The 24,722-nt window shown below is 41.4% G+C and overlaps 1 protein-coding gene across 3 annotated transcripts in view; it reads right to left on the bottom strand.

The window, feature by feature from the left end:
- The window catches only part of oplah (5-oxoprolinase, ATP-hydrolysing), a 37,729-nt gene extending 13,924 nt beyond the window's left edge, over positions 1 to 23,805 (bottom strand). The window contains exons 1-17 of one of the 3 annotated variants that reach the window (XM_017704505.2): positions 23,678 to 23,805; positions 21,653 to 21,824; positions 18,991 to 19,182; positions 17,973 to 18,087; positions 15,695 to 15,818; positions 14,828 to 15,023; positions 12,986 to 13,151; positions 11,352 to 11,490; positions 7,741 to 7,808; positions 7,146 to 7,462; positions 5,672 to 5,784; positions 3,781 to 3,951; positions 3,329 to 3,466; positions 2,747 to 2,885; positions 2,139 to 2,251; positions 1,228 to 1,379; positions 664 to 824 (exon numbers count right to left, since the gene is read on the bottom strand). In XM_017704505.2, coding sequence (XP_017559994.1) covers positions 664 to 824; positions 1,228 to 1,379; positions 2,139 to 2,251; positions 2,747 to 2,885; positions 3,329 to 3,466; positions 3,781 to 3,951; positions 5,672 to 5,784; positions 7,146 to 7,462; positions 7,741 to 7,808; positions 11,352 to 11,490; positions 12,986 to 13,151; positions 14,828 to 15,023; positions 15,695 to 15,818; positions 17,973 to 18,087; positions 18,991 to 19,182; positions 21,653 to 21,823 — 2,475 coding nt within the window. In that variant the 5' untranslated portion in view covers position 21,824; positions 23,678 to 23,805. Of the gene's footprint in view, positions 1 to 663; positions 825 to 1,227; positions 1,380 to 2,138; positions 2,252 to 2,746; positions 2,886 to 3,328; positions 3,467 to 3,780; positions 3,952 to 5,671; positions 5,785 to 7,145; positions 7,463 to 7,740; positions 7,809 to 11,351; positions 11,491 to 12,985; positions 13,152 to 14,827; positions 15,024 to 15,694; positions 15,819 to 17,972; positions 18,088 to 18,990; positions 19,183 to 21,652; positions 21,828 to 23,677 lie in introns of those variants that run through there. The other 2 variants (XM_017704506.2, XM_017704507.2) reach the window with 2 other exon arrangements.
- Between the last annotated feature and the right edge of the window lie 917 nt (positions 23,806 to 24,722).

The raw sequence follows: 24,722 nt of genomic DNA, 5'->3' as shown, positions 1-24,722 counted from the left end.
GAGAGAGAGAGAGAGAGAGAGAGAGAGAGAGAGAGAGAGAGAGAGACAGAGAGAGAGAGAGAGAGAGAGACAGAGAGAGACAGAGAGAGAGAGAGAGAGAGAGAGAGAGAGAGAGAGAGAGAGAGAGAGAGAAAAAACAGTTATATTTTACATTACATTACATACAGTTACATTTTTGGGCCTCATTCAAAAACCTCCAAAATCTGGGCTCAAGCACTCCTTATAACTTCAGCATGAACTAAAAAATGGTGGATGTACACTGTATGGCCAAATGTATCCCAATACCCCTGGCTGAACACCTGAATTCACCTACTTTAAGGTGAACTAGATGCTCACACAGGTGTCACTGCATATACATAGTTTCTATAATCTCAATAGAAAAGCATTGCCAACAGAATAAAATGCTCTGGAGGAGCCGCGCATGAGCCTAAGGTCTCCATGCCCAAAAACAAGCATTGACTTGAAGGGTATAAAGTTTCTTTGGACTGTTGGAACTCCATCCAATACCTCTGGGATGGAACTGACCATCCAACATCAATACCTCACCTCACTAATGAGTATGTATTCCAACATCTAGAGTAAAGCTTTCCCGGAAAAGTAGAGACTATACGCAAATGTGATGCAGCTTAATTTCCACATGTGGAACGGAGCATATATCCACACCTGATACTGTACGGTCTCCTGCATGGCTCCCAGATGTACAGGTATGTGCGGCGCGTTAGACACTAAACCCCCATCAGGCCCAAACACAGCACAGGAGAAATCCAAACGCTCTTTAATGTTAGTGGAGATGGACGTCCTCTGCAACACACGGCCCATCTGCTCTGCGGTGGTGGGAGGTGGGAGAGAGAAGGTTTTAAGCTCCGACTTTGAACTGGTTCAGTAGAATGATCCAAATAATTACTACAATATTATTTTTATATTATATTAAAAAGAAACGCCACAATGCGGTTTGTAGAAATTGTTATGAACTTCAAATATAAACAATGTTTGTATCTAGTTGTAATACTGAACATAATAACGTATTTGTGATGTTTACATTTGCCCCGTGACCCTGATGGAGAAGTGGCTTAGAAAATGGATGGATGGATGGATGGATGGTTTTTGTTTCTATGCAAATAAATAATTATGTTTATGGCAAACGTTAGAACTGTAGTGTATTTTTATCACTTTCTGTCTTTTTGATTTAAATCATTTCTGATGATGTCTTTTCTCTTCTATTCTCACCTGCTATACTCATAAAGCGATGAGAGAAGATGGACAGTTGCACTGTGTTCAGTTCCGTCCCCAACACACACTGGCTGTCCGTTCCCACGGCGATACAGACATCCCCACTTGAGGTCAGTTGGGCCGAACAGCCTGGTTCCACCAAAATGGTGCTGGACAATTGCAGAAACACAATTGCAAATGAATTTAGTGATGATGCTCTCTGTCTACTTTATTAGAAAGCACTTTTCTGTAGCTCCACCCTCCTGGTGTACAATTAAATTGCTGTTGCAGTACTTGTGTTACTTCACCAGTGACCACAGATTCTGACCAAACTTCTTACCACAGAGAATGTCACATATTAACTGGATATTTTTGAGTGCTGGTACACTTTTAGTCTAGCAGTGACACTGATGTTGTGGCCTATACACTTGTACCAGCGCCACATACTCATTATCATGTCGGTGCATGGATCTTGATGGTGCAAGGGGATCGGGTACCATCCTGTGGTCAGATACTGACCACAGATGAATAGGGAAGAAGGAAGCTGAGGAGTTGTACAGTAAAAGATGGCTACGGTCTGTAACTGTACACCTATACAATGGACCTCCGGTCGTATGCAAATGGTTGAATTCGCAAATTATATATTTTGTTGATTTTTAAAGCACAGCCTCTACAGGAAACACTGGCAGCACTGACAAGAGCCACGACAGGCTGTATGAGGACGGTGCCCGAGCCCCGTGCACTGACGAGAGTCACATGAGGAGCTCGATTTTGTTCAAAGCTATTCCTAAATTAATTTGACTAAGGGTGCCCAAACATTTGCAAAACTGTACAAAACTGTTGGAGCTAATAAAGTGGACAGTTGTGGTATGCGCTCACAGATGTTTACTAACACATGTACATTTCAACACAAAAGCTATTATACACACCTGTTTTTATCGATGATGATAGCTGGACCCTCAATGCTGTAGCCACAAGACAAATCCTCCCACATATACACACTGGTGTCCAGATAGCCCTCCTCAAAGTAACACTTGGTAATCTGGGTCAGAAAACCACCACAAAACACAATCGCAAGAAATTTCCAGGGCAAACTGCAAAGACATGTAGAATCACACTTTTTCTGTTTCTCTGATATTCCTTATGTACTGCTTTCTATATATAGTTTCGGTTTCAGAAATGAGGAAAGGTCACCATGATCATCTCCACAGTGTTGATTTTCTAAGTGAAAATTAGTTAACACATCATTTACAGAGAACAGGCTGCTACACACCCCACAAGCCACAGTTACTGGTTATTTACTGAATTTAATATATTGAAAAAAACAACACATTAATTGTGGCCTATGCCAACATTCTGGATCATTTTATGTTTTATTTTTCCCAATATGTTAAATTCAGCAAACAATTAGAAACTAAAATAGACAGGGAAATGCCATGCTTAAGTTTATTCACTGTATAGGATGTGTTAACTTGTTTTCATGGGAGTGTTATGATGTTAGAGCCTTTAGTACAAAATAAAGCTTGGTCTGTAGAACCTTGGTTGGTGCTGGGGATCTGTGTCCTTCCATGGCCATGGTCACAGACTTAATGCCAGATCTTCCTGACCCTCGCACACGAATATCATCTACCATTATAGGCCGGTCTGCAATGGTAAAGCCAAATTCTTTCATGTATCTGTTAACAGGAAACAAAAAGAATTAAATTAAGAAAGGGATATTAAACGAATGACCCTGTTTACATGGAGATACTCTAAATATAAAATAAATTTGTATTAAATAATGATTTAATACATAATGAATAAGCATAATAATGAAAAGCATCATTCACTTTAGTGCAAAGTCCAAAATAAAAAATAATTAAATAGCTGCTTACATCACAACTGCACACACACAAACATATATTATATTACACACACACACACACACACACACACACATATATTATATACATACATACATACATACACACACACAGATACATAATTAATAGGATTTATTAAACACTTAACAGTAATTACTGAATAATTTATAATAGTTACTGAAAAATAAATCAAGAGTTTAAGGGGCTAAACATTAACAGATGTCTTAAGGGCTTATCAAACACAGAGAAACGGTTACCGTTTAGTAAAGGCAGTGCGAAAGTCTCCAGATTGACAGGATTGAGCATGAGCAGGGTAGTCACTTGTATTGACCATTAGAGCACAGTCTGTTCCCTCATATCGCATATGCAGGAACACTGCTGTACTGATCTGAGAACTGTACGACAAAGCACAGTTAACACATTTTCAAATGTCACATGGCTTTATTTAGTTAATTATACATTATTAAATACTGAGCATCCACTTTTCAGAAACCTCTACCTTATAGATGTAGGCATATAAGCTAGAAGCACGATCAAGGCGCTCTGTGGTCAGAAAATCAAGGCTGATGAAAGGCTGGAAGACAGCTAACACAAACTGTGTACCAACATATGGGTTACAGTCCCTAACTGTACACCAGCAAGGTAGACAGGGTTTTCTGATCAAACGGACAGAAAGTGTTTGTACTGCCTTGATTTATTGTGTGTGTACCTGCTGAAGCCGCGCTGATGCAGTGTTCCGTGGCAGCGCTGGGTAAGCTCCTGAATCCTGTGGTCCAGCTCAGAGTAGGAATCCTCATTATACTGCAGAGAGCATGGCTCCTGAACCTCCTCTACTACATCAGCCAGAGCTAACCCATATGCTGAGAGAACTCCACTGTATCTACATAGACAGAGATATTGGACATGAGTACACTGTAAATGCACAAAAAGATGAAAATAAGTTATGAGAAATGATGAAATGATGGGATTAAACCAGGGCTGTCACACTATGGATGTCAGAGCTTTTCCTAATTTAACACCTGATTTAACTCATCAGCTAATTAGCAACCCCTTCAGTGCAGAGCTGGGCAGAAGCAATACTAGTGCCAATCTACTGGCTCATGCTTTTGTCCCACTATAATGACAGGTAAAAAGTCAGTTCTTAAGCTGTGAAGTGTCTTATTTCAACATTGACTGCTGGGCTAAACTACACAACACACTACATTTCCCACAGTGCCTTTCCTTTGAACACTTTCGGTTTCTACAGTTTGTTGTTAGCATGGAGAGTGGAAGTGAGCGCACTCAAGTATAAAACAGCACAGACATCCAAACGTTTATCTACATTTAAATGCAAGTCGGCCACAGTGCAGTCCATGTTTTGTCGTCATCAAGTCGGCATTAAGTCTTAGCAGATCAAAAAAACTGTGCCCTAAAATTTAACTGGGCCCTCTCTATGAAGATGTGTTCATTTTTTTCACTTCAAAAATCAACAAAACATGTATTTTGAGCAAGGGTGTATGCTTGGGCACTGTATGCTTGGGGCTAACCACCTGTAGCCTACCAAAATATTCAACAGCCTGCTAAATCAAACACACTGCCCGGAGCGGTGGGCAGCCCTATCCACGGCACCCAGGGAGCAATTGGGGGTTAGGTGTCTTGCTCAAGGACACCTCAGTCATGCACTGTCGGTGCTGGGGATCGAACCGGCAACCTTCCGGTCACAGGGCCAGTTCTCTAACCTCCAGCCCACGACTGCACTGTTTGTAAAATTAACAGCTTATGTAACGTACCTGAATTAAACACAATAAAACGCAATAAAAATGATGTATCTAATTTTCAAATAAAAGACATCGTACAGTTAAAAATGTCATTTCGCAAGCATGTGATATCCAACTAGCATGAACTGCTGAAGCAAAAACAAAAACACACAACTGCCCTGTAGGAATAAGCATCATCGACTTGGTGGTGCCTATGGCACAATAGGTAAATACACTATATGGCCAAAAGTATACGGACACCCTGCCTAACTTTTTGAGTGCAAGTGTTTTCGTGACCCCCACTGCTAACAGGTGTATAAAATCAAGCACATAGCCATGCAATCCCCATAAACATTGTCAACAGAATGGGATGCCAGGCGAACACTACCTACAATACATACACAGTGCCAACAGTAAAGTTTGGTAGAGGAAGGATAATGTTGCTTTAGTTGTAGTGAAGGGTAATGTTAATTTCAGAGGCCTGCACAGAGCCCTGACCTTAACCCCAATAAACACCTGTGGACTTAACTGGAACACCAGTTATGAGCCAAGTCTTCTTATCCAACATCAGTGCCTGACCTCATAAATTGTCTTTTGACTGAATGGGCACAAATTCCCACAGACACACTCCAACATCTTGTGGAAAGAATTCGCAGATGAGTGGAGACAAAGCGGCAGTGTAGTGGCAAAGCGGCAGCAACTTCATATTAATATCCATGGTTTTGGAGAAAAAAAAAGAATTATATATGAAAAAGGTGTGATTGTCAGATGTGTATATACTTTTGGCCATAAAGTGTAGGTAACCAATAGGTATTAGATAGAAACAGGCATAACAAAGCACAGGCACTGCCATGCAGGACGTACTTGTGTGTGAAGACGGTTTTCATGCCTAAAGCTCGAGCGATGGCGCAGGCATGCTGACCTCCGGCTCCCCCGAAACACGCCAGTACATGCTGAGACGTATCATGACCTTTCGCCTGACATGAGAAAGCACAACTTTATAGAAGTAGCTGGCTAGGGATGTAAATATCATGTAAGGGTGGTGACTCAACTTTACTGATTGTTTTCGAATTGATAATAACTGATTAGAATAATTAGGATGCACAAAAAACTGTGGGCCAAAATTTGTCATGTACATATCACTCGATGGTGATACAGTGTGTGTACAATAACTGCATCATCAAATTTCAGATCAAAATTTCAGTAAAATCCTTTTTAAAGCAAATATCTGCTAATATTAATATGCGGAGCATCGCATCCCTAATGATCATATTCAATCATACTCAAAAATATGCATTTTTTGCCAGAAATACAATTCTGTAAAATTCTAACATAAAAATGCAGTTACTCCTCACAGCGACATCTTCACAATGCACTGAACTATTTCCTACAGAATCACAGAGAAGCTGTGTTTACATATATATTATGTACACTCAGGTTCATAAAGATATTGACAAAGTTTTAATTAGCTTTCTACCACTGCATGTTGGAGTAAGTACGGACTATGACCCCAAAATGCAGCCTTTCAGCTTTAATGTGAGAGTATTTACACCCAAGTCAGCTGAAAAGTGCAGAAATTACAACCATTTTATACATAGCACCCCATTTTTTACAGGCTTATATGTAATTAGTCAGTTGGCTACTCAGCTGTTGCATGGTTAGGTGTGAGTAACTCCCTAATTATTTCACTGACAAGTAAACAAATAAAGCATCTATAGTTGATCTGAAATACAGCACTTGCAATTGGAATCTGTTGCTGTTAATGCCGGTCAATATGAAGTCCACAGAGCTACCAGTGACCACCAAAGACATAGCAATACCATTAAGTGTGGCCAAATCAATGCACTGGTGAGCTCAGAAACACCAAAAGGCTTTCCTACACCTCTTCATATCACTTGGCTAGACTGAGGTAGGTGCACCTGTGACAAAGTCAAGAATCCAGTGATAATTTCATCAGAATAAGAGTTTGCCACAAGATGTAAACCATTAGTTGGCCTCAGAAACAGAAAGATCACATCTTCTATCACAAGTTCTACGTCAAAAAGAAGTGGAATGTTTTGCTATGGTCAAGTCAGATCACCTGACCTCAATCCAATGCATCATGTATTTCACTTACACAAGGCAAAACTGAAGGTGAAACACCCAAAAACAAGCAGTATCTGCAGTAAAGGCCTAGCAGAGCATCACCAGCACTTTGAGCTCATACTCATCATTTCATTTCAGCTCCAGTATGCTGTGGTAGACAGTTAAAACTACAATAACTTTGTCAAAGTCCAAACATTTACTGACCTAAGTGTAAAAGTGACAGCACGAGTCATTTGCAGGCTAAAAGTATTACCTGTGTAAGTGCTCTGATTGGTCGACACATGGTCTCATTTGCAACTTTGATGAATCCCATTGCCACCTCCTCCACGCTCATTTCTGATTCGCAACCTTTTGGCCCATCGCTGTTTGACTGGCCGGCTCCATTGGCATTGTGCTGTGACTGGTTGGTAGAGAGGAAGTGGTTGATGTGATGGGTGAGCTGCTGAAACTGCCTCATCGTTTCCTCCGTGGAGAGCGGCTCGTTCTCTCCAGGGCCAAAGATGTGAGGGAAGAAGTCTGGCAGCAGACGTCCGAGGGCCAGGTTAGCGTCAGTGACCGTGAGAGGGCCCCCTATAAGCAGCAAAGGTGACCCTTAAGTAGTGAAAAATGGGTTTCCACAGCGCTTTGTTTAACCATAAAGGTTATTCAGTATCCACCATGAAACCAAGGTGTAAGTTCTGTAGTAACAAAAGTGAAGTGTGAACCCATATAAGGACCATAAAGGGCTAAATGTACTTGAAAGAACCTGTGGGGTTCCGTTATAAAAAGACTACAAGACTAAAACCACAGAAATGTGAATTAGTCCATAGAGACCCCCATTATTTGTTGCAGCAGAATGATGTTTTCACCTTTTCTATAGCAGGCAGGACCTGGGTGAGCACCAGCTGACTCGGGACCAACAACAAACATCCCTGACCTGCAGAGAGAGAGAGAGAGAGAGAGAGAGAGAGAGAGAGAGAGAGAGAGAGAGAGAGAGAGAGAGAGAGAGAGAGAGAGAGAGAGAGAGAGAGAGAGAGAGAGAGAGAGAGAGAATTAGAAAGAAAGAGAGAGAGAGAGAGAGAAAGAGAGAAAAAAGAGAGAGAAAGAAAGAGAGAAAAAAGAGAGAGAGAAAGAGAGAAAGAGAAAGAAAGAGAGAAAGAAAGAGAGAAAGAAAGAGAGAAAGAAAGAGAAAGAAAGAGAGAAAGAAAGAGAGAAAGAAAGAGAAAGAGAGAAAGAGAGAAAAAAGAAAGAGAGAGAAAGAGAAAGAAAGAGAGAAAGAAAGAGAAAGAAAGAGAGAGAAAGAGAGAAAGAAAGAGAGAAAGAAAGAGAAAGAAAGAGAGAAAGAAAGAGAGAGAGAAAGAGAGAAAAAAGAAAGAGAGAAAAAAGAAAGAGAGAGAAAGAGAAAGAAAGAGAGACAGAGAAAGAAAGAAAGAAAGAAAGAAAGGGAGAGATATTGAGAGAGAAGGAGAGAGAGAGAGAGAGAGAGAGAGAGAGAGAGAGAGAGAGAGAGAGAGAGAGAGAGAGAGAGAGAGAGAGAAATCAATATAAAGCAAAACAGCTCATTTTTCCATTTGTAGCTCATTCAAAAAGCTGAAGAGTTTGGCTGAAATACTCCTTGGAGCTAAAATTCCACAGACTAAATACGTAGATATGCTGCTGCGTTCCAAAGCCAAGGTGGTGTTGGTGCCCGGTAGGACTGTCCTGTGAAGAACCCTCCTATGTAGCCTATTGGTCACACACATGCAACAGTCCTAACGAGGCTGCGTGGTGATGTGCCGCTAAACTCGTGAGGGAACTGGTGAGAGAAAATGGAGCCCGCTTGTTCTTATGAAGTACAATAAACTACATACATACAAATACTCCTAAAAAAAATAGGATTCATTGATGATATACGATATATGGATGATATATGGAAGAATACTTTAGTTAAATCAGTGATGTGACACTTTATAAGGTAACAAAGACAAATTCAAGTAAGTGAATAATTACTTTATTACCTTCGTGCAGGGCAACCAAAGGTCAGGAAGGACACATCTGATGCATCTTTGAAATCATTCCAAACACAGGCTGCATTTCTAGGCTGTATACGAAGGATCCTTCACTTTGGAACAGGCTGCTACGACACAGCGCTCCAGTAATGCCGTCTACCTCGGCTGTAGTCTAGGCTTTGGAACACAGCTATATGTCAATCTTATTTTTTATGACACTGCTTGTGAACACAAAACAAGTTTTTACAGTGAAATTACATATGGAGTTATGAATGATTACGAAGAGGATGGGAGGGAAATATGACGGTCTGAAACTTGACAATGATGAGTATGAGCTCTGGAATCAAATGAACTTGATATAGCTCAACCTATATGCCCAAAGAAATCTAAGTGCTGGGTTGAATCTTTGGCTTCAAGCCCAGGCTTGGCCAAAAATAAAACAACCCTACTTCCCTTTTACCCTAAATGTAGTCCATCAGAAAATACATCTATGGGGTCTGAAGCTTGATTAGTTAGTTTTGCACTGCTTAATCTAGCTAAAACGTAATGGAGGCTTATACACAGCAATGTGCAAACACTACATAAATTATCACATACTTGCCTCATACCAACTTGTTAAAGAGGAATCCCGCTGATTTCTCAAATTTGCTGCACAATTCAGTGGTGGAAATGTACACAAAGTAATTCAGAGTGGTCTGATATAGAATGGTGGAAACCTTTCTACAGCAGTTTTACAGTCGTCCAAAATGACCTGTGATTCTACAGGTGCTGGGTTTTTATTGGTTGTGTTTATGATGATAAAATAGTGACAGATTTGGTAAAGGGAAGCTTTCTTTGGGAACTATTTCACCTTCGGACACCCTGCATTCAATATTGTGCCACGAATTGATTAAAAAAATATTTTAGGGCAAATGTTTTCCTTCAATATTCTCAAACATGAATCCAAGTCCTTAAAACAGAGACAATCGTAGTTAAGGGGACAAAATGACTTCTGAGCATCTGAATGCCTGATGGTACGCATCTCTAATGCATAGGAGTTGTGGACATAACGTTAATGTGTGCAAGGAAGATGTGAGTTCTTTAATCAGTAACAGTTACCGTGCGAACCACTGGCAAAGCTTTATGAGGCTGGCTTTTGTCTGCTGGAAACTGAACTTAACAATCTTGTAAAAGTATAACTGGGATTTAACATGAACCAAGGCAAAGTGCTACGAACTGAGTGTTAAGGTGATCATTTACTATATAATGAATTATATTTCATATAGTTGCTGTTGTTAGTAAGACTACAGGAGAACGAACATTTTTGGAACATTTCTGTCGGGTCGTTCATCATTAAATTGTGACACAGCGTAAAGGCAGAAATGTAAAAAAAGCTGCTGATTATAGGTGCTTTTATTTCACAATAACAGCACTTCCAATTGACCAGTTCAGATTTAGCAGGACAGACATTTATGACTGCCATGTTTCGACTGACTGAGATCTTCAGGAGATCTTCATTGTACTGCCAATGTTTGATTTGTACACTAGTTATTGATGGGTGTGGCTGGAATCAGCAATTAGGAAGAGTGTCCACATACTTTTGGCCATACAGTGGATTTGATTTAAAGTCGCTTAAAACTGCTTTATGCCACAATGTGTGCTAAACTTCGGACAGGTCACTGCAAAGCATGCTTTCGTTTATTCCCAATAATAGATATAACAGAGAGCATGTCCCGCACAACAATATGATCACTCCTCTACACCGACAAAAAGGACTTTCAATTTTTAGGATGATGGTTCAGGGTCACCAGTCACCAGCAGGATTTCCCAGAATAGCATTTTTTGCTGCTTTCTGTGAAAATAATTGTCTATTATTGTTTAACCCCTTAAATGGTCAGATCCCACCAGCAGGCCCAAAGTTTTATTACACTATAACCGAAGAACCCGTCAACCTGTCTGCATTAAAATCCCTGTAGTTACTGAATAATAAGCCTTTGTATGTCACATGCCTGGTATTTTAAGGGGTTAAACATTATCTTGTAATATTTCAAATTTTCCATTCAGAAATTCTGCAATTTAGATTAAAAAAAAAGAAGAATAAAAACACTGACAATAATAAATCAATAAATACCAAACAGCTGCAACAGCAATATGATATTTAATTGTAATCATGATCAAGTTTGTTGTCACAATAAACAATATGTTTTTATGTGTATGTATAAACAACTGCATATGTCATTAAATAAGAGCATAATTAGTCCTGTTTAAGAAGATTTCTGAAATGCTGATTTAAAATGATTTTGCCCAGAGATTTTGATGGCAGTTTTCAAATGTGGCTCTATGCATCGTGCAGCACGAACAGTATCATGATGGTATATTTGCCATATTGCTCAACCCTGGTTGTTGTTATACTTTCAAGACGACTACTACTACTACTTTTTGTACTACTAATGATAATAATTTTTAAAAAAATGAATGTTTAATAGTAGCCCTAATTTGTGTATGTGTTGCACCTGAAGAACAGGCGTGAGCCTCCTCCTGCTGCGACGGTGTTGATATCCAGCTGAGGAGCCTGCAGTGTGACACCAGCTGTAGTAGCTTCAAATACATGTTCATATTGACCAGCATAGCGGCTAACATCTGTAGACGTACCTGCACACAAAACAACAGATAAACCCGGCTCACTATTCGTTTTTCTTACACAAATTCAAATAAACCTGTTCGTGCTCCACCCAAAAAGGTGTTCTTTTGTAGCTACTGTTGTAAAGGTGGACAAGCTTTACAGAACACTAGTAAAAATCCTATTCAACCTAATGAGACACTCTAGCACACTCAACTCACAATGGCTATCCAATGACAGCAATGGAGACAGACAAACAGAAGATGTAATTACATAAACAAACAAACAAAAAAATCTCATATATCCTAACTTTGCAATCTTTCAGAAAAAAAACACATTTCATACACATACATACAAAATCAACATTTGAAATAAGTAACTCAGAGATGTGCACTACAATTTCTCATAAAGCTGAATGGGATATTTGTGATTGTTTAACTGCAGCAGTAGTTAAGAAATTAAGATTAAGAGATCCTTATTAGTCCCACAACGGGAAAACTGCACCTCCACATACACACTAGTGAGCACACACACACTAGGGGGCAGTGAGCACACTTGCCCGAAGTGGTGGGTAGCCCTATCCACAGTGCCTAGGTATCAGCTGGGGGTTTGGTGCCTTGCTCAAGGAAACCTCAGTCATGTACTGTCGGTTCTCGGGGTCGGACCAGCGAACCTTCCAGTCACAGGGTCGGTTTCCATAACCTCCAGCCCACGACTGCCCCCATCCAGAAATTACACAACTGTGGGCAGACCATGGCTAACTTAATTGTATGCTATGGTTTGCATGCTTAGGAGTAATTTTTAGAAGGGGTGGAGGTGGGGCTATCAATAATTATAACTCAGCCATGTAACCCTTCCTCTGCTGTAATGACAGAAAACATATCATTTTCTAAATATGTACAGCGGATGAACTTGCTGTTGCAAGTCAGTTGCAGTCCGAAGTTTATCCAGCAAGGAGTCACCATAAAATCAGCACCAGAAGAGGCTCATGAATGCATGTTTGCAGTAATGCTTTTTATAATGACAGGTGAAGTCGTTTTCAAAAGACATCGGGTTACTCAGTATGATATGACATTAGTGATTTTATTAAAGATTTTCATTAAAATAGTTAATGGAAAAGGCACATAGACTAAAAATGGAATAGTAGGTCAAAACTGCAGCAGACTGTGTGGACTGGTGGAAAATAAGCGCTCATTTTAACTCATTTTGAACTGTTCTTTTAAAACAATTTGAGGCATTCCAAGACCCATATGCATTTGTACCGGTATTGATGATGTATCGCCTGGCCCTACTTCCTTACCTGGATTTCAGCACCCCCTTGTGTCTTATTCTGCTCCCATCTCTTCATCTTTCTCATCATTCCTCACACCCATTTCCTTCCGTCCCATTGTCTTGTGCCCCATGACCCCCCGCAAACTCAAATACACATAAACACTGCGACAAACCTCAACCCACAACCAAAGGGAGGGACAGGGAGCATCCATTAATACTTTCACACTTTAAACTGGTCACTCATAACTCGCTCACCTCCCATGTCAAATCCAATAACAGGCTTGTTTTCAGAGGAGTTGTAGGAAGTGACGGCGTATCCCACCACGCCTCCAGCGGGACCAGACAGAATTGCCCGCGAGCCACTGAATTGCTCCATAGGGGTCAGACCCCCATCAGACTGCATAAACAACACATCCACATCCTCTCACACACACACACACACACACACATAACAAAATGTTAACACTTTACCCTCCATGCTTATTATTCTAAAAAAAACTTAAGCTAAAATTACAGGCTCACTGTTCTCAAACTCAAATAACCAGGTGTTCTTTTTCAATTAGGAAAGTGCAGGGATAAAAAGGGTGGCAGTGTAAATTTTAAATACATAATTTTTTAAACTAATGCTTATTTTTAACATTTTAAGCTTAAATATAAATACACATGGTTATGCATGTGTATTTTTTCCTCATGTTAATTTTCAGTACATAACAGAACATCTACACTCATTTAAGCACACCATTTCTCCTGGCACAACAACTAGTATTAATCATTACACAGAACAGTTACAAACAACTACTACCACTACTAATAATAATAATGATAATATACAATCATGAGTATTAAATGTTACTTGTAGCAGTAGCAGCATTAACAATAATACAAGCATATGGTACAATTATATGGCACTATACATTGTGATAGCATAGCGTTTCTGCTGAATGCAAGCGCAGTTCCTGCAAGTGCAGTGTTGAAAAAAGTATGGGCAGATAATCTGCATTGCCAATGGATTCGAATGATAATTTCCTTGTTTTCTGAATTCTGAATCGCTGTATTTACTACTGGTGGCACGGTGGCGTGGTGGGTAGCGCTGTTGCCTCACAGCAAGGAGGGCCTGGGTTCGATTCCCCGGCCGGGCGACCAGGGTCCTCTCTGTGTGGAGTTTGTATGTTCTCCCTGTGTCTGCGTGGGTTTCCTCCGGGTTCTCCGGTTTCCGCCCACAGTCCAAAGACATGCAGTCAGGGCAATTGGAGATGCTAAATTGCCCCAAGGTGTGTGTATGTCTGTCTGCACTGCGATGGACTGGCGACCTGTCCAGGGTGTATCCTGCCTTCCGCCCGATGACCGCTGGGATAGGCTCCAGGAGCCCCCCACGACCCTGACGGAGAAGCGGCTTAGAAAATGGATGGATGTATCTACTACTATGTCATGAAGGAATCCACAAAGGCAGATTTAACTACTGGTCTTCATGACAATAATAGCTGAGTCAGTTACAGCAAAATCAGTTTGCTGCATAAGGTCGCCGGTTTGGTTTCCGTTACATACAGTGCTCTATGTCTGCTTTTAACTTCAATTGTCCATATATTGAAACGCCTGCTACATTTAGTTTGTGGTCGTCCGCCTACCATCATAATGTAAACACAGCGTAACGTTCAATTTGTGTATTCAGTGCATTTTTAATCAATGACCCAGGGGGATCTTAGAAAGTGTGTGCCTTTGGTTCCTATCACTACCACACTGAGGAAACCAGTATGAGTTAGTAGGGGCAGTCATGGGCTGGAGGTTAGGGAACTGGCGCTGGGATCAGAAGGTTGCCAGTTCGACCCCAAGCGCTGACAGTCTATGGCTGAGGTGTCCTTGAGCAAGACACCTAACAACCGATTGCTCCCTGGATGCCGTGGATAGGGCTGTGCGTGCGTGTGTGTGTGTGTTTAAAATTGAAAACTAAAAATAATTAATACAAATAGTTGTAAAACCATCACAATCTTATCAAAAGAACTGAATCATGGTTATATTTCAGACTACGCAAAGAACTGAATTGCTTCCTCAATATCTGCAATCAAATCAAACAAGTCACAGAGTTGAAGATGCACTCACTTTCAGCGCCCCCTTGAAGCCTCTGGTAAATCCATTGAGGTATTGGTGTATTTTGGGTGTGAGGTAGGCATCTGCACACACTGTATACCCACGAGGCACCGCCCTGATCATGGGCATCACTTCACTGGACAGAGACACCTGGGTGAATCCGAGTTTCCGTGCCAATGACCCCACAGCTTTCTCATGGGCAGGCCATCTGGAAAAACAAAGAAACACATACGCATTTAACTGAAACAAACATTAGGGAATGCAAGATTGCAGCTAGGCTTTGATGACAACAATAATTATCCAAATCAATAAAGTCTTTCAATACTGTTAACGTTTGAGACAGTTCTGATCAAATGATTATTCCTGAATCTATTATTAGCAGCAATGGTTTGAACTTTGAATCAGTTGTTATTTCAGAACACTCAACAACACTGTTTGCCTTTAACTCTCTGGATCAGAAGGGAGAAAAAGTCTAGCCATTCACTCACAGTAGATTTTACAGTGCTGACACCACATCAAGGGGATAAAAAGCATGGCCTTTTTGGCATTATTTCCTATTACTGCCAATAGTCTTCACATAAACATTTACAGGTGCAACTGTGTTTTCCTCAAAATAAATCTGCTCAGTCTTCACAGCTTTTGAAACAATAAAAAAAAGTTAATCTTTGAAATTCTGCTGGTCAATGAACACCAGTGGGTTTAAAGTGAGGTCTTACAGGAACACATCACTACAGAGTTTAACCTTAATCAGCTCATGAAGCAGGTAATGAGCTGAACCAGGTGTGTTAAACCGAGAAAACCACTGGCCTCCACAGTGTCGAGGGACTCTATTTTAAAACCTGAAATTAGTTTGCTTGCTGTTGGACAGAATGCACTAACATGTAGGAGTGCAGCAGCAGCACGGCCAGGCTGGTGATTCCTCTGGACAAAACTGCCTTCAAATCTCTCTCCACACGCTGCAAATCCAGCTCCTGCCAAACTTCCAAACTGTCCCCTGTACTGCCTGAAACAGAGAGACACCCAGAGAGAGAGAGAGAGAGAGAGAGAGAGAGAGAGAGAGAGAGAGAGAGAGAGAGAGAGAATTAAGCTGTTACAGATAGTTTGGCTGTTTAACTAACAATTACTTAGCTAATGGCATCTAGCTAATTAAACTAACAGCTTTTTCCTAACTAAACATAGTAGAAATCCTAGCTATAATACAGTTAAATATCAAATGATAATATGAATGATAACACTAAGAAATCAACAGCCTTTACTAACAAGCTACTGTGCTACACTTCTGCTCCTTGCTGCAACAACCACTGTCAGTTTGTTTCTGCTCAAGCAACCTTTGTCTCGCAGCTCTTTAACATCACACTTTCCATTTTTGTCAAAGGTGCACTTTTTCCATCTTATCAAATCTTGCCTGATGACTCATACTGTTTCCGCTACATTTATTTTGCAGCAGCCTGCCACCGCTGCTGAAGAGATCCTAGAGCAAACGCTGTATGATGTGTTGTTATTTCGTCTTGTAGGCTAGCAGCATGTTTGAGTAGGTTGCGCATGGGGGCCTGCTTTCAGATGCTCAACTTGGGTGAAGACTAGGCCTTAATTGACTCGCAACTGAACTCAGACTAGGCCTTGGCTGATTCGCAACTCAACTCAGACTAGGCCTTGGCTGATTCGCAACTCAACTCAGACTAGGCCTTGGCTGATTCGCAACTCAACTCAGACTAGGCCTTGGCTGATTCGCAACTCAACTCAGACTAGGCCTTGGCTGATTCGCAACTCAACTCAGACTAGGCCTTGGCTGATTCGCAACTCAACTCAGACTAGGCCTTGGCTGATTCGCAACTCAACTCAGACTAGGCCTTGGCTGATTCGCAACTCAACTCAGACTAGGCCTTGGCTGATTCGCAACTCAACTCAGACTAGGCCTTGGCTGATTCGCAACTCAGACTAGGCCTTGGCTGATTCGCAACTCAGACTAGGCCTTGGCTGATTCGCAACTCAGACTAGGCCTTGGCTGATTCGCAACTCAGACTAGGCCTTGGCTGATTCGCAACTCAGACTAGGCCTTGGCTGATTCGCAACTCAGACTAGGCCTTGGCTGATTCGCAACTCAGACTAGGCCTTGGCTGATTCGCAACTCAGACTAGGCCTTGGCTGATTCGCAACTCAGACTAGGCCTTGGCTGATTCGCAACTCAGACTAGGCCTTGGCTGATTCGCAACTCAGACTAGGCCTTGGCTGATTCGCAACTCAGACTAGGCCTTGGCTGATTCGCAACTCAGACTAGGCCTTGGCTGATTCGCAACTCAGACTAGGCCTTGGCTGATTCGCAACTCAGACTAGGCCTTGGCTGATTCGCAACTCAGACTAGGCCTTGGCTGATTCGCAACTCAGACTAGGCCTTGGCTGATTCGCAACTCAGACTAGGCCTTGGCTGATTCGCAACTCAGACTAGGCCTTGGCTGATTCGCAACTCAGACTAGGCCTTGGCTGATTCGCAACTCAGACTAGGCCTTGGCTGATTCGCAACTCAGACTAGGCCTTGGCTGATTCGCAACTCAGACTAGGCCTTGGCTGATTCGCAACTCAGACTAGGCCTTGGCTGATTCGCAACTCAGACTAGCCCTTGGCTGATTCGCAACTCAGACTAGGCCTTGGCTGATTCGCAACTCAGACTAGCCCTTGGCTGATTCGCAACTCAGACTAGCCCTTGGCTGATTCGCAACTCAGACTAGCCCTTGGCTGATTCGCAACTCAACTCTGACTAGACCTAAACTGACTCGCAACTCAACTCAGACTAGCCCTAAACTGACTCGCAACGGACTACAACACTAGTGGTCAGGAATGTATACTGCAAGTGTTGTTGATCATTTGTAGTGTGAACGCTAAAGCGGTGCATCCCCAACAGCGTTGAAAGACCACCTAATAAACAGGGTCATCACAGCAGAGATGAAAGCAGCTGTGTATCTTTTTTTCTTTGCCCTCTCTCTCATTTGTGAATGAGTAACATAAGCAGTCCTTGCAACCAAAAGCCTGAACAAAGACAAACACAGTGAGAGACTGGTGTAATAAATAATGGCTGTGTCTTTCTTCCTTTCTTTGGAAAATGCCATACACCTCACTGTCTACAGTGTTTCTACTGCATAACATGATTATAGTTCTTTACCTGTTACTATACGCTTGGGCTCCTTCCTGGGCAGTTGGCAACCATCCTGTCTCAGGACAACTCTCTCATCCACTTCTACAACCTCCTCATAAAGTACCTCAGGCATACGCACCTCCTGTGAAGCAAACACAAAAGGCACTGCTCTGTCAACTGTTGTAACACGCATAGTGCCCATGTCCCAAGGAAACCTCATAATGCTATTATGTTTGCTTTTTATGTTTTGATGGAGCAGCTGCCCTTTACATTGTTTGAACATTTAAAGACAAATAAAGGCACAGAATCTAGGAAAACTTTGTAACTCTAAGTCAGTAACAGAGAATTTATCGCAGAATGTCTCTTAAAGTGACATTATGTATGATTTGGAGACCTCTCTGGCAGAAAAGTGCAATTGCGTGCAACATGCCGCAGAACATTCAAGCATTCAAAGAAAACTTGGTCAAAATTTGGCGAAGGATGCACTTTCTGAGGATGGAATCTAATTCTTTAGTATGGTCATCAGAAGCAACATCAGCAAAAGAACTGTGTGTGGGAAGCTTCATGAAATGGGTTTCAATGGCAGAGCAGCTGCACACAAGCCTAAGATCACTATGTGCAATGCTAAGCATCAGGTGGAGTGGTGTAAAGTGCAGAACCACTGAAATGTGTTCTCTGGAGTGATGAATCACACTATTTGGCAGTCTGATGGCTGAATTTGAGTTTGGTTTTGCAAGAAGAACGCTACATAGCAGACTGTACAGTGCCAACAGAAAGGTTTGGTGGAGGTGGGATAATGATCTGAGGCTATTTTTCATTTGGGGACCTACCTGACGGATATGTGTAACACCATACCACACACCATATTGTTTGTGCTTTTTTCTTCCAACTCAGTAATACTTCTTTTCATTTTAACATAAATAATCTTACAAAGTGCCAAAAAATGTTGAATGTTCATTAAAGTTTAACACTCCAAGCTTATCAACAGAAACGTTATTGCAATACAAATTATTTTATTGCACTACTACTGTAGGGGCTCACTCACAAGATCAAACAGGTTGGGTCTAGCCTGAGTGCCGATGTGCAGTAAGTCTTTAAATCCACGAGTCACTAGCAGGGCTGTCCGCTCACCCTGACGCTCCAGCAGCGCGTTAGTGGCCACTGTGGTGCCCATTCTGATCCAGCCAATCAGAGATGAGTCCAGAGGCTGGTCCCTTGGGAAACTGAGCCCTGTTTCCTGTTGATCAGAAACAAAAATGAACAAGACAAGCTTTTTCCACAGCACAATCACAGATGAGCAGATTTGGCTGACCTTTCTGCTATTCTCGCAGCAATTACTCCCCATCCCTGACTATTATTATCTTTCTCAGGCTTCTTCTCCATCCTTTACTTTCTAAAGTAATTATTTTCCACATCTGTGGCCATCTGAACTGGTCACACTCATCAGCACTAGATGACTTTTGTCATCTTCACACTGGTTTAACTGTAACTACAGGCGCAAGCTGTGGGTATTTTAGTATTTCAGTGACAACAAGGCCAGACTCCACTGTGGCTGCGCTAAATGTGGATATCTGAAATGGCCTAATCACTTTCACAACTGTGCACAGGGGAACATCGTGGAAAACTAAAATCTGACACGCTGTGCAGTCAACTGCCTTTTAGCACCTGTTAAATTCACATTTTAGGGGAACGTAAGGACAAAAAAATGTTAGATTGGCATCAGTAGATACATGAAAAATATCTGATACTGGCATCAGCCCACAACATGAAATTGGCATATTCACCTAGGGCTGGGTATTGTTAAAATATTTTCAATATCGATACCATTGGGGTATTGGGGCAGTCGTGGGCTGGAGGTTAGGGAACTGGCCCTATGACCAGTAGGTTACCGGTTCGATCCCCAGAGCCGACAGTCCATGACTGAGGTGTCCTTGAGCAAGACACCTAACCCCCAATTGCTCCCCAGGCGCCGTGGATAGGGCTGCCCACCGCTCCGGGCAAGTGTGCTCACTGCCCCCTAGTGTGTGTGTGCTCACTAGTGTGTATGTGGTGTTTCACTTCACGGATGGGTTAAATGCAGAGGTGGAATTTCCCCATTTGTGGGATTAAAAAAGTATTTTCCTTAATACTGATACCTAGACTTTAATAACAACGCCTGAATGATACCTTTTTTAATTCCTTCTATTTTATTACATAGTGGGTATGGCTTAAACCAGAAATGAGCATGAGCCGCTAAAAAGTGGGTGTAGACTAATCAAAATTCAACAAATAAATGCCATTCAATCAAGCTATGAATGTTTTCTTGGTGGCACAAAACACATATTTTTACCTAAATAAAATATTTTAAAAGTGGACTTATAAGTTTAGTTTAGGTAAGGTTAAATGGACTTAGTATTGGTACTTGGTATGGGCCGATACTTAACAATAAGGTATTGGCATCAGAAGGGAAAATGTGGTATTGATACATTGCTGCTGCTAACGATAATAAATGTTAGTTTTTCGATTCTGTGTAGTCAATAATGCCCTGCGATGGACTGGCGGCCTGTCCAGGGTGTATCCTGCCTTCCGCCCGATGACTACTGGGATAGGCTCCAGCATCCCCCCGCAACCCTGACGGAGAAGCGGCTTAGAAAATGGATGGATGGATGGATGGATGGATGGATGTAGTTAATAACTGACATGCTTGTTGTCATAACCAGTTTAGACAGTTACAGTTATCTGTCCAGGTAACAAAGATCACCTATTTAACACATTTAAAACATATAAAAACAAATCATTTTCTATCTTTACTGTCACTTGCCGTTGAAGTTGATGATACTGAGAAAGAGCCAGACTGACAGCAAATCTGCTTAGCAAATTATTTACACTTCCTAAAGGGGACCACATGCTATTAGATCAATAATGAGTATTGAAAGATGGAAACTAAGAGTAGACGACTTCTAATTTTAGACCGATCAAAGCACTGGACCTCAATCACCAACCATTCCTAAGAACAAATTTCTTTTCAAAACCCACTTATGCAGTTTTTATGAAGACTCTGACATTCACCAATGTTGTCTTATTTGGGATTTGTTCTTAGGTAAGATCAGAATCTACACACCCTCAAAAACACAGATGGGAACAATTCTGTGGTTTAATAACACCTCATGAATCTCAGGCAGACTTTTTTTTTGGGCCTTCCTCAAGAACAAATTTAAGAAAAGGCTCAGGTAGATATTGGTGAATGAGGCCCATTGACTTTGTATTTACCGGGAAAACTATTAGTGTGTATGCCAGCGCCAAAATACTGTTGTACTTTATATTTACTTTATTTTAAAATTATTTTAAAAATAAACAGTAACTTTTTGGTCATTTTGATAAAAATATTTGTCTCAGATGATTCGAAGTTATGAAAGAAATTGAAAGACAATGACAAATCGCTTTTCTACATAGCATTTTGTTTTTCTTCTGGACATAAACTTTGCTCATTGCTTCTTTCGTAAATCTTTGGAATTTATGAAACTAACAAATGAACATGTTGTCAAATGTTCTACTGTTTGTTGTAACTGTAGCTAGCTGGGTAAAGAAGCTAAAAAAAAAAAAAAACCATTAAAAATTTTTTTTCTTTTGCATGTCCCCATCCAGCCCTAGAATTTCTCCCCTTTCCAAACTGAAAAAGTCTAGAAGCACCACTGCCATTGGTGTTTTTACACCTGTGTCTCTCCTACCTGTTCCAGTATGCGGCGGATGCCCTCGGTGGGGGCGTCTCTGTAGTTCTGGGGGTCATGGGAGAGCAGTTTGAGGACCCGCTCTCTACCGTCCGGCAGACGAGCAAAAACATCAGTGAAAGTCCCCCCACGGTCAATGGCAAAATCGAACTTCCCTCTGGTCTCAGCCATACTGCTGAACAGAATGGAGAGAAAGGAAAAGACGTGAAGAGTCAAAGGGGAATTGCACCGATTTTTTTCAAACGTCTGAATAACTCAGGCCTTGAGACGTAAACAGAGTCATTCGGGGCAGCTAGATGTGAAGTGGTTAGTTGTAAAGAAACTTTTCTTTACAATGGCGGTGATAGGAACCAGGCGTCAGGATTTTTACAACACAATGATTTCACTTACTAACCATGCACATGTCTTCTGAGTTTTTCGGAGATGTTGTATGTATTCTTCACGATGGTAAAATAGTAATAAATCTGAAAAGACTTTTTTTTGGCAGGATTATTATGCCTTACAACACCCTGCATGTACCTCTCCAACGTAAATGGATTGAAATAAATGAACTACAATACACTTTAAGCCAAGAATTCCATGAGGGAGCTTTCAGAGGCATTAAATTCTTCAGACGCTTGGTTATTTGCATCTCCACCCTTTAATTATGTAGATTTTTTTTTTAATGGTGGAGTTCCACTACCTTGCACCCAAAAGTGGTCTGAATAAAGAAAATAACTTGCTAAAATTCCTCACCTGGGCTTCATGTCCATCTTGCAAGCCAAATTTTCACATTTTTTGAAGGTAGCCATGCAACCCATCCTGTCTAAGATTTTTCCGAGAGGTCTGGATTAGTATAAACCACACATTTGGGTAGTAAAACTGAACTTCAGTTTAGAATTGCTCCTAGTGGTAGTGATAGGAACCAGACATCCAAAGCGTTGCCTCTGAAAGGAACCTCACAGAAAGTTATTACATGAAACGCTAACAAGTAGACTGACTGATGCCTGAGACTAGTTTTGAAAAGTGTTTGGCCTAAAACCATTTCAAACACTGGTGGAGAGCTGCACAAAGGCTTGTAAAACAAAAACGAAAAGCTCAGCTCTTTTTTCTGATTTACCACTATTTTACCATTACCAGCATTATATGAAAACTCAGAAGACATGTAGGCTCACCAGTGGTATTTGATAGCAAATAAACTGGCTATGTTTGTGTTGTAGACGCTGCGACCGCCTGGTTCCCATCACCGCCACTGTAAAGAAATCAGACCTGGTAAGTTTCTCCTTAATGCACCACTCCACATCAAAACTTTTTACTTGACTTTGTTTACATCTCAAACGTTTAATTATTCAGAAATGATGAAACATCACTGGAGTGGCCCTTTAAGTCTAAACCTAAACAGCTATACCTCTTACTGCTGAAAGTCTGAACTGAACATGTTGACAGTGGCGCTTTAGGAACGGCTATTTCCAAGACGTCTACGCATGAAGAGAGAAAGTCCAGGTGGCAGACAGACAGACGGTCCTTTAAGCCTCGGATGGACATCAACCAAACACACTTCTGCTGCCAAAACAATATTCAGCACATCAGCGTCGAGTTAACGGCTTTCTGAACACCAAGCTCTGTTGGTTGCTAACGTGTTAGCATTGAGGTAACGATTTGAAAGAAGGTCGGGGTTTATCAAAGTTATGATTTCTCATTAATAACCTGATATAAAACACCGTGGGTCGCGGTCACAGACCAGCCCAGCGACCCTCAGCACGGTGTAACGTAAGGAGGGGGGACTAAAGTTAGCTTCTTTTCGAATTTTCCGTTCCACCTTAAATGGTGCAGTCATTACATTCTGGCGCCTGCAGTCTGTAATGCAACCGCTGCAGTATTTAAGGTGGAACGGAAAATTCGATGAATAAGCTGGCGAATACGAAGCTGAATTCAAGCTACGTTCATACTGAACTCTATTACTGACTGGTGTTCTGCACTGTGAACACAGAGGAGTCGTTCAATGCACAAAAACAACAGATAAGGTTGTTATTACGCCGTACTCACTGGTTTATAGAGCTCTTGTGCAGGTGGCGTGGACAGAGACCGGTTTCTCGACTGCTTGCCAGCGGGAGTCTCCTACACTTTGCAATACGACTCTCTCATATCTCCATGGGCGGGGTTTAGTGCTCAGACTCCGCCTGTATTGTTTGGGGGGCGGGGTTAACACATATAACATTTATGGCACTTGGCTGACGCTCTTATCCAGAGCGACTTATAGTGTGACATATATATATATATATATATATATATATAAATATATATATATATATATATATATATATATACAGTGGGTTGCAAAAGTATTCAGCCCCCTTGAACTTTTCAACCTTTTGCCACATTTCAGGCTTCAAACATAAAGATATGAAATTGACATTTTTTGTGAAGAGTCAACAACAAGTGGGACACAATCGTGAAGTGGAACGAAATTTGTTGGATATTTTAAACTTTTTTTAGAAATAAAAAACTGAAAAGTGGGGCGTGCAATATTATTCAGCCCCCTTGCTTTAATACTTTGTAGCGCCACCTTTTGCTGTGATTACAGCTGCAAGTGGCTTGGGGTACGTCTCTGTCAGTCTTGCACATCGAGAGACTGAAATTTTTGCCCATTCTTCCTTGCAAAACAGCTCGAGCTCAGTGAAGTTGGATGGAGAGCGTTTGTGAACAGCAGTTTTCAGCTCTTTCCACAGATTCTCGATTGGATTCAGGTCTGGACTTTGACTTGGCCATTCTAACACCTGGATACGTTTATTTGTGAACCATTCCATTGTAGATGTTGCTTTATGTTTTGGATCATTGTCTTGTTGGAAGATAAATCTCCGTCCCAGTCTCAGGTCTTTTGCAGACTCCAACAGGTTTTCTTCCAGAATGGTCCTGTATTTGGCTCCATCCATCTTCCCATCAATATTAACCATCTTCCCTGTCCCTGCTGAAGAAAAGCAGGCCCAAACCATGATGCTGCCACCACCATGTTTGACAGTGGGGATGGTGTGTTCAGGGTGATGAGCTGTATTGCTTTTACGCCAAACATAAGTTCGATTTTGGTTTCATC

The sequence above is a fragment of the Pygocentrus nattereri genome, chromosome 13 (genome assembly GCF_015220715.1).
Source record: "Pygocentrus nattereri isolate fPygNat1 chromosome 13, fPygNat1.pri, whole genome shotgun sequence".
NCBI classification, from domain to species: Eukaryota; Metazoa; Chordata; class Actinopteri; order Characiformes; family Serrasalmidae; genus Pygocentrus; species Pygocentrus nattereri.
The sequence above is the reverse complement of the archived record's forward strand: the minus strand, read 5'-3'. Positions and strand labels throughout refer to the sequence as shown.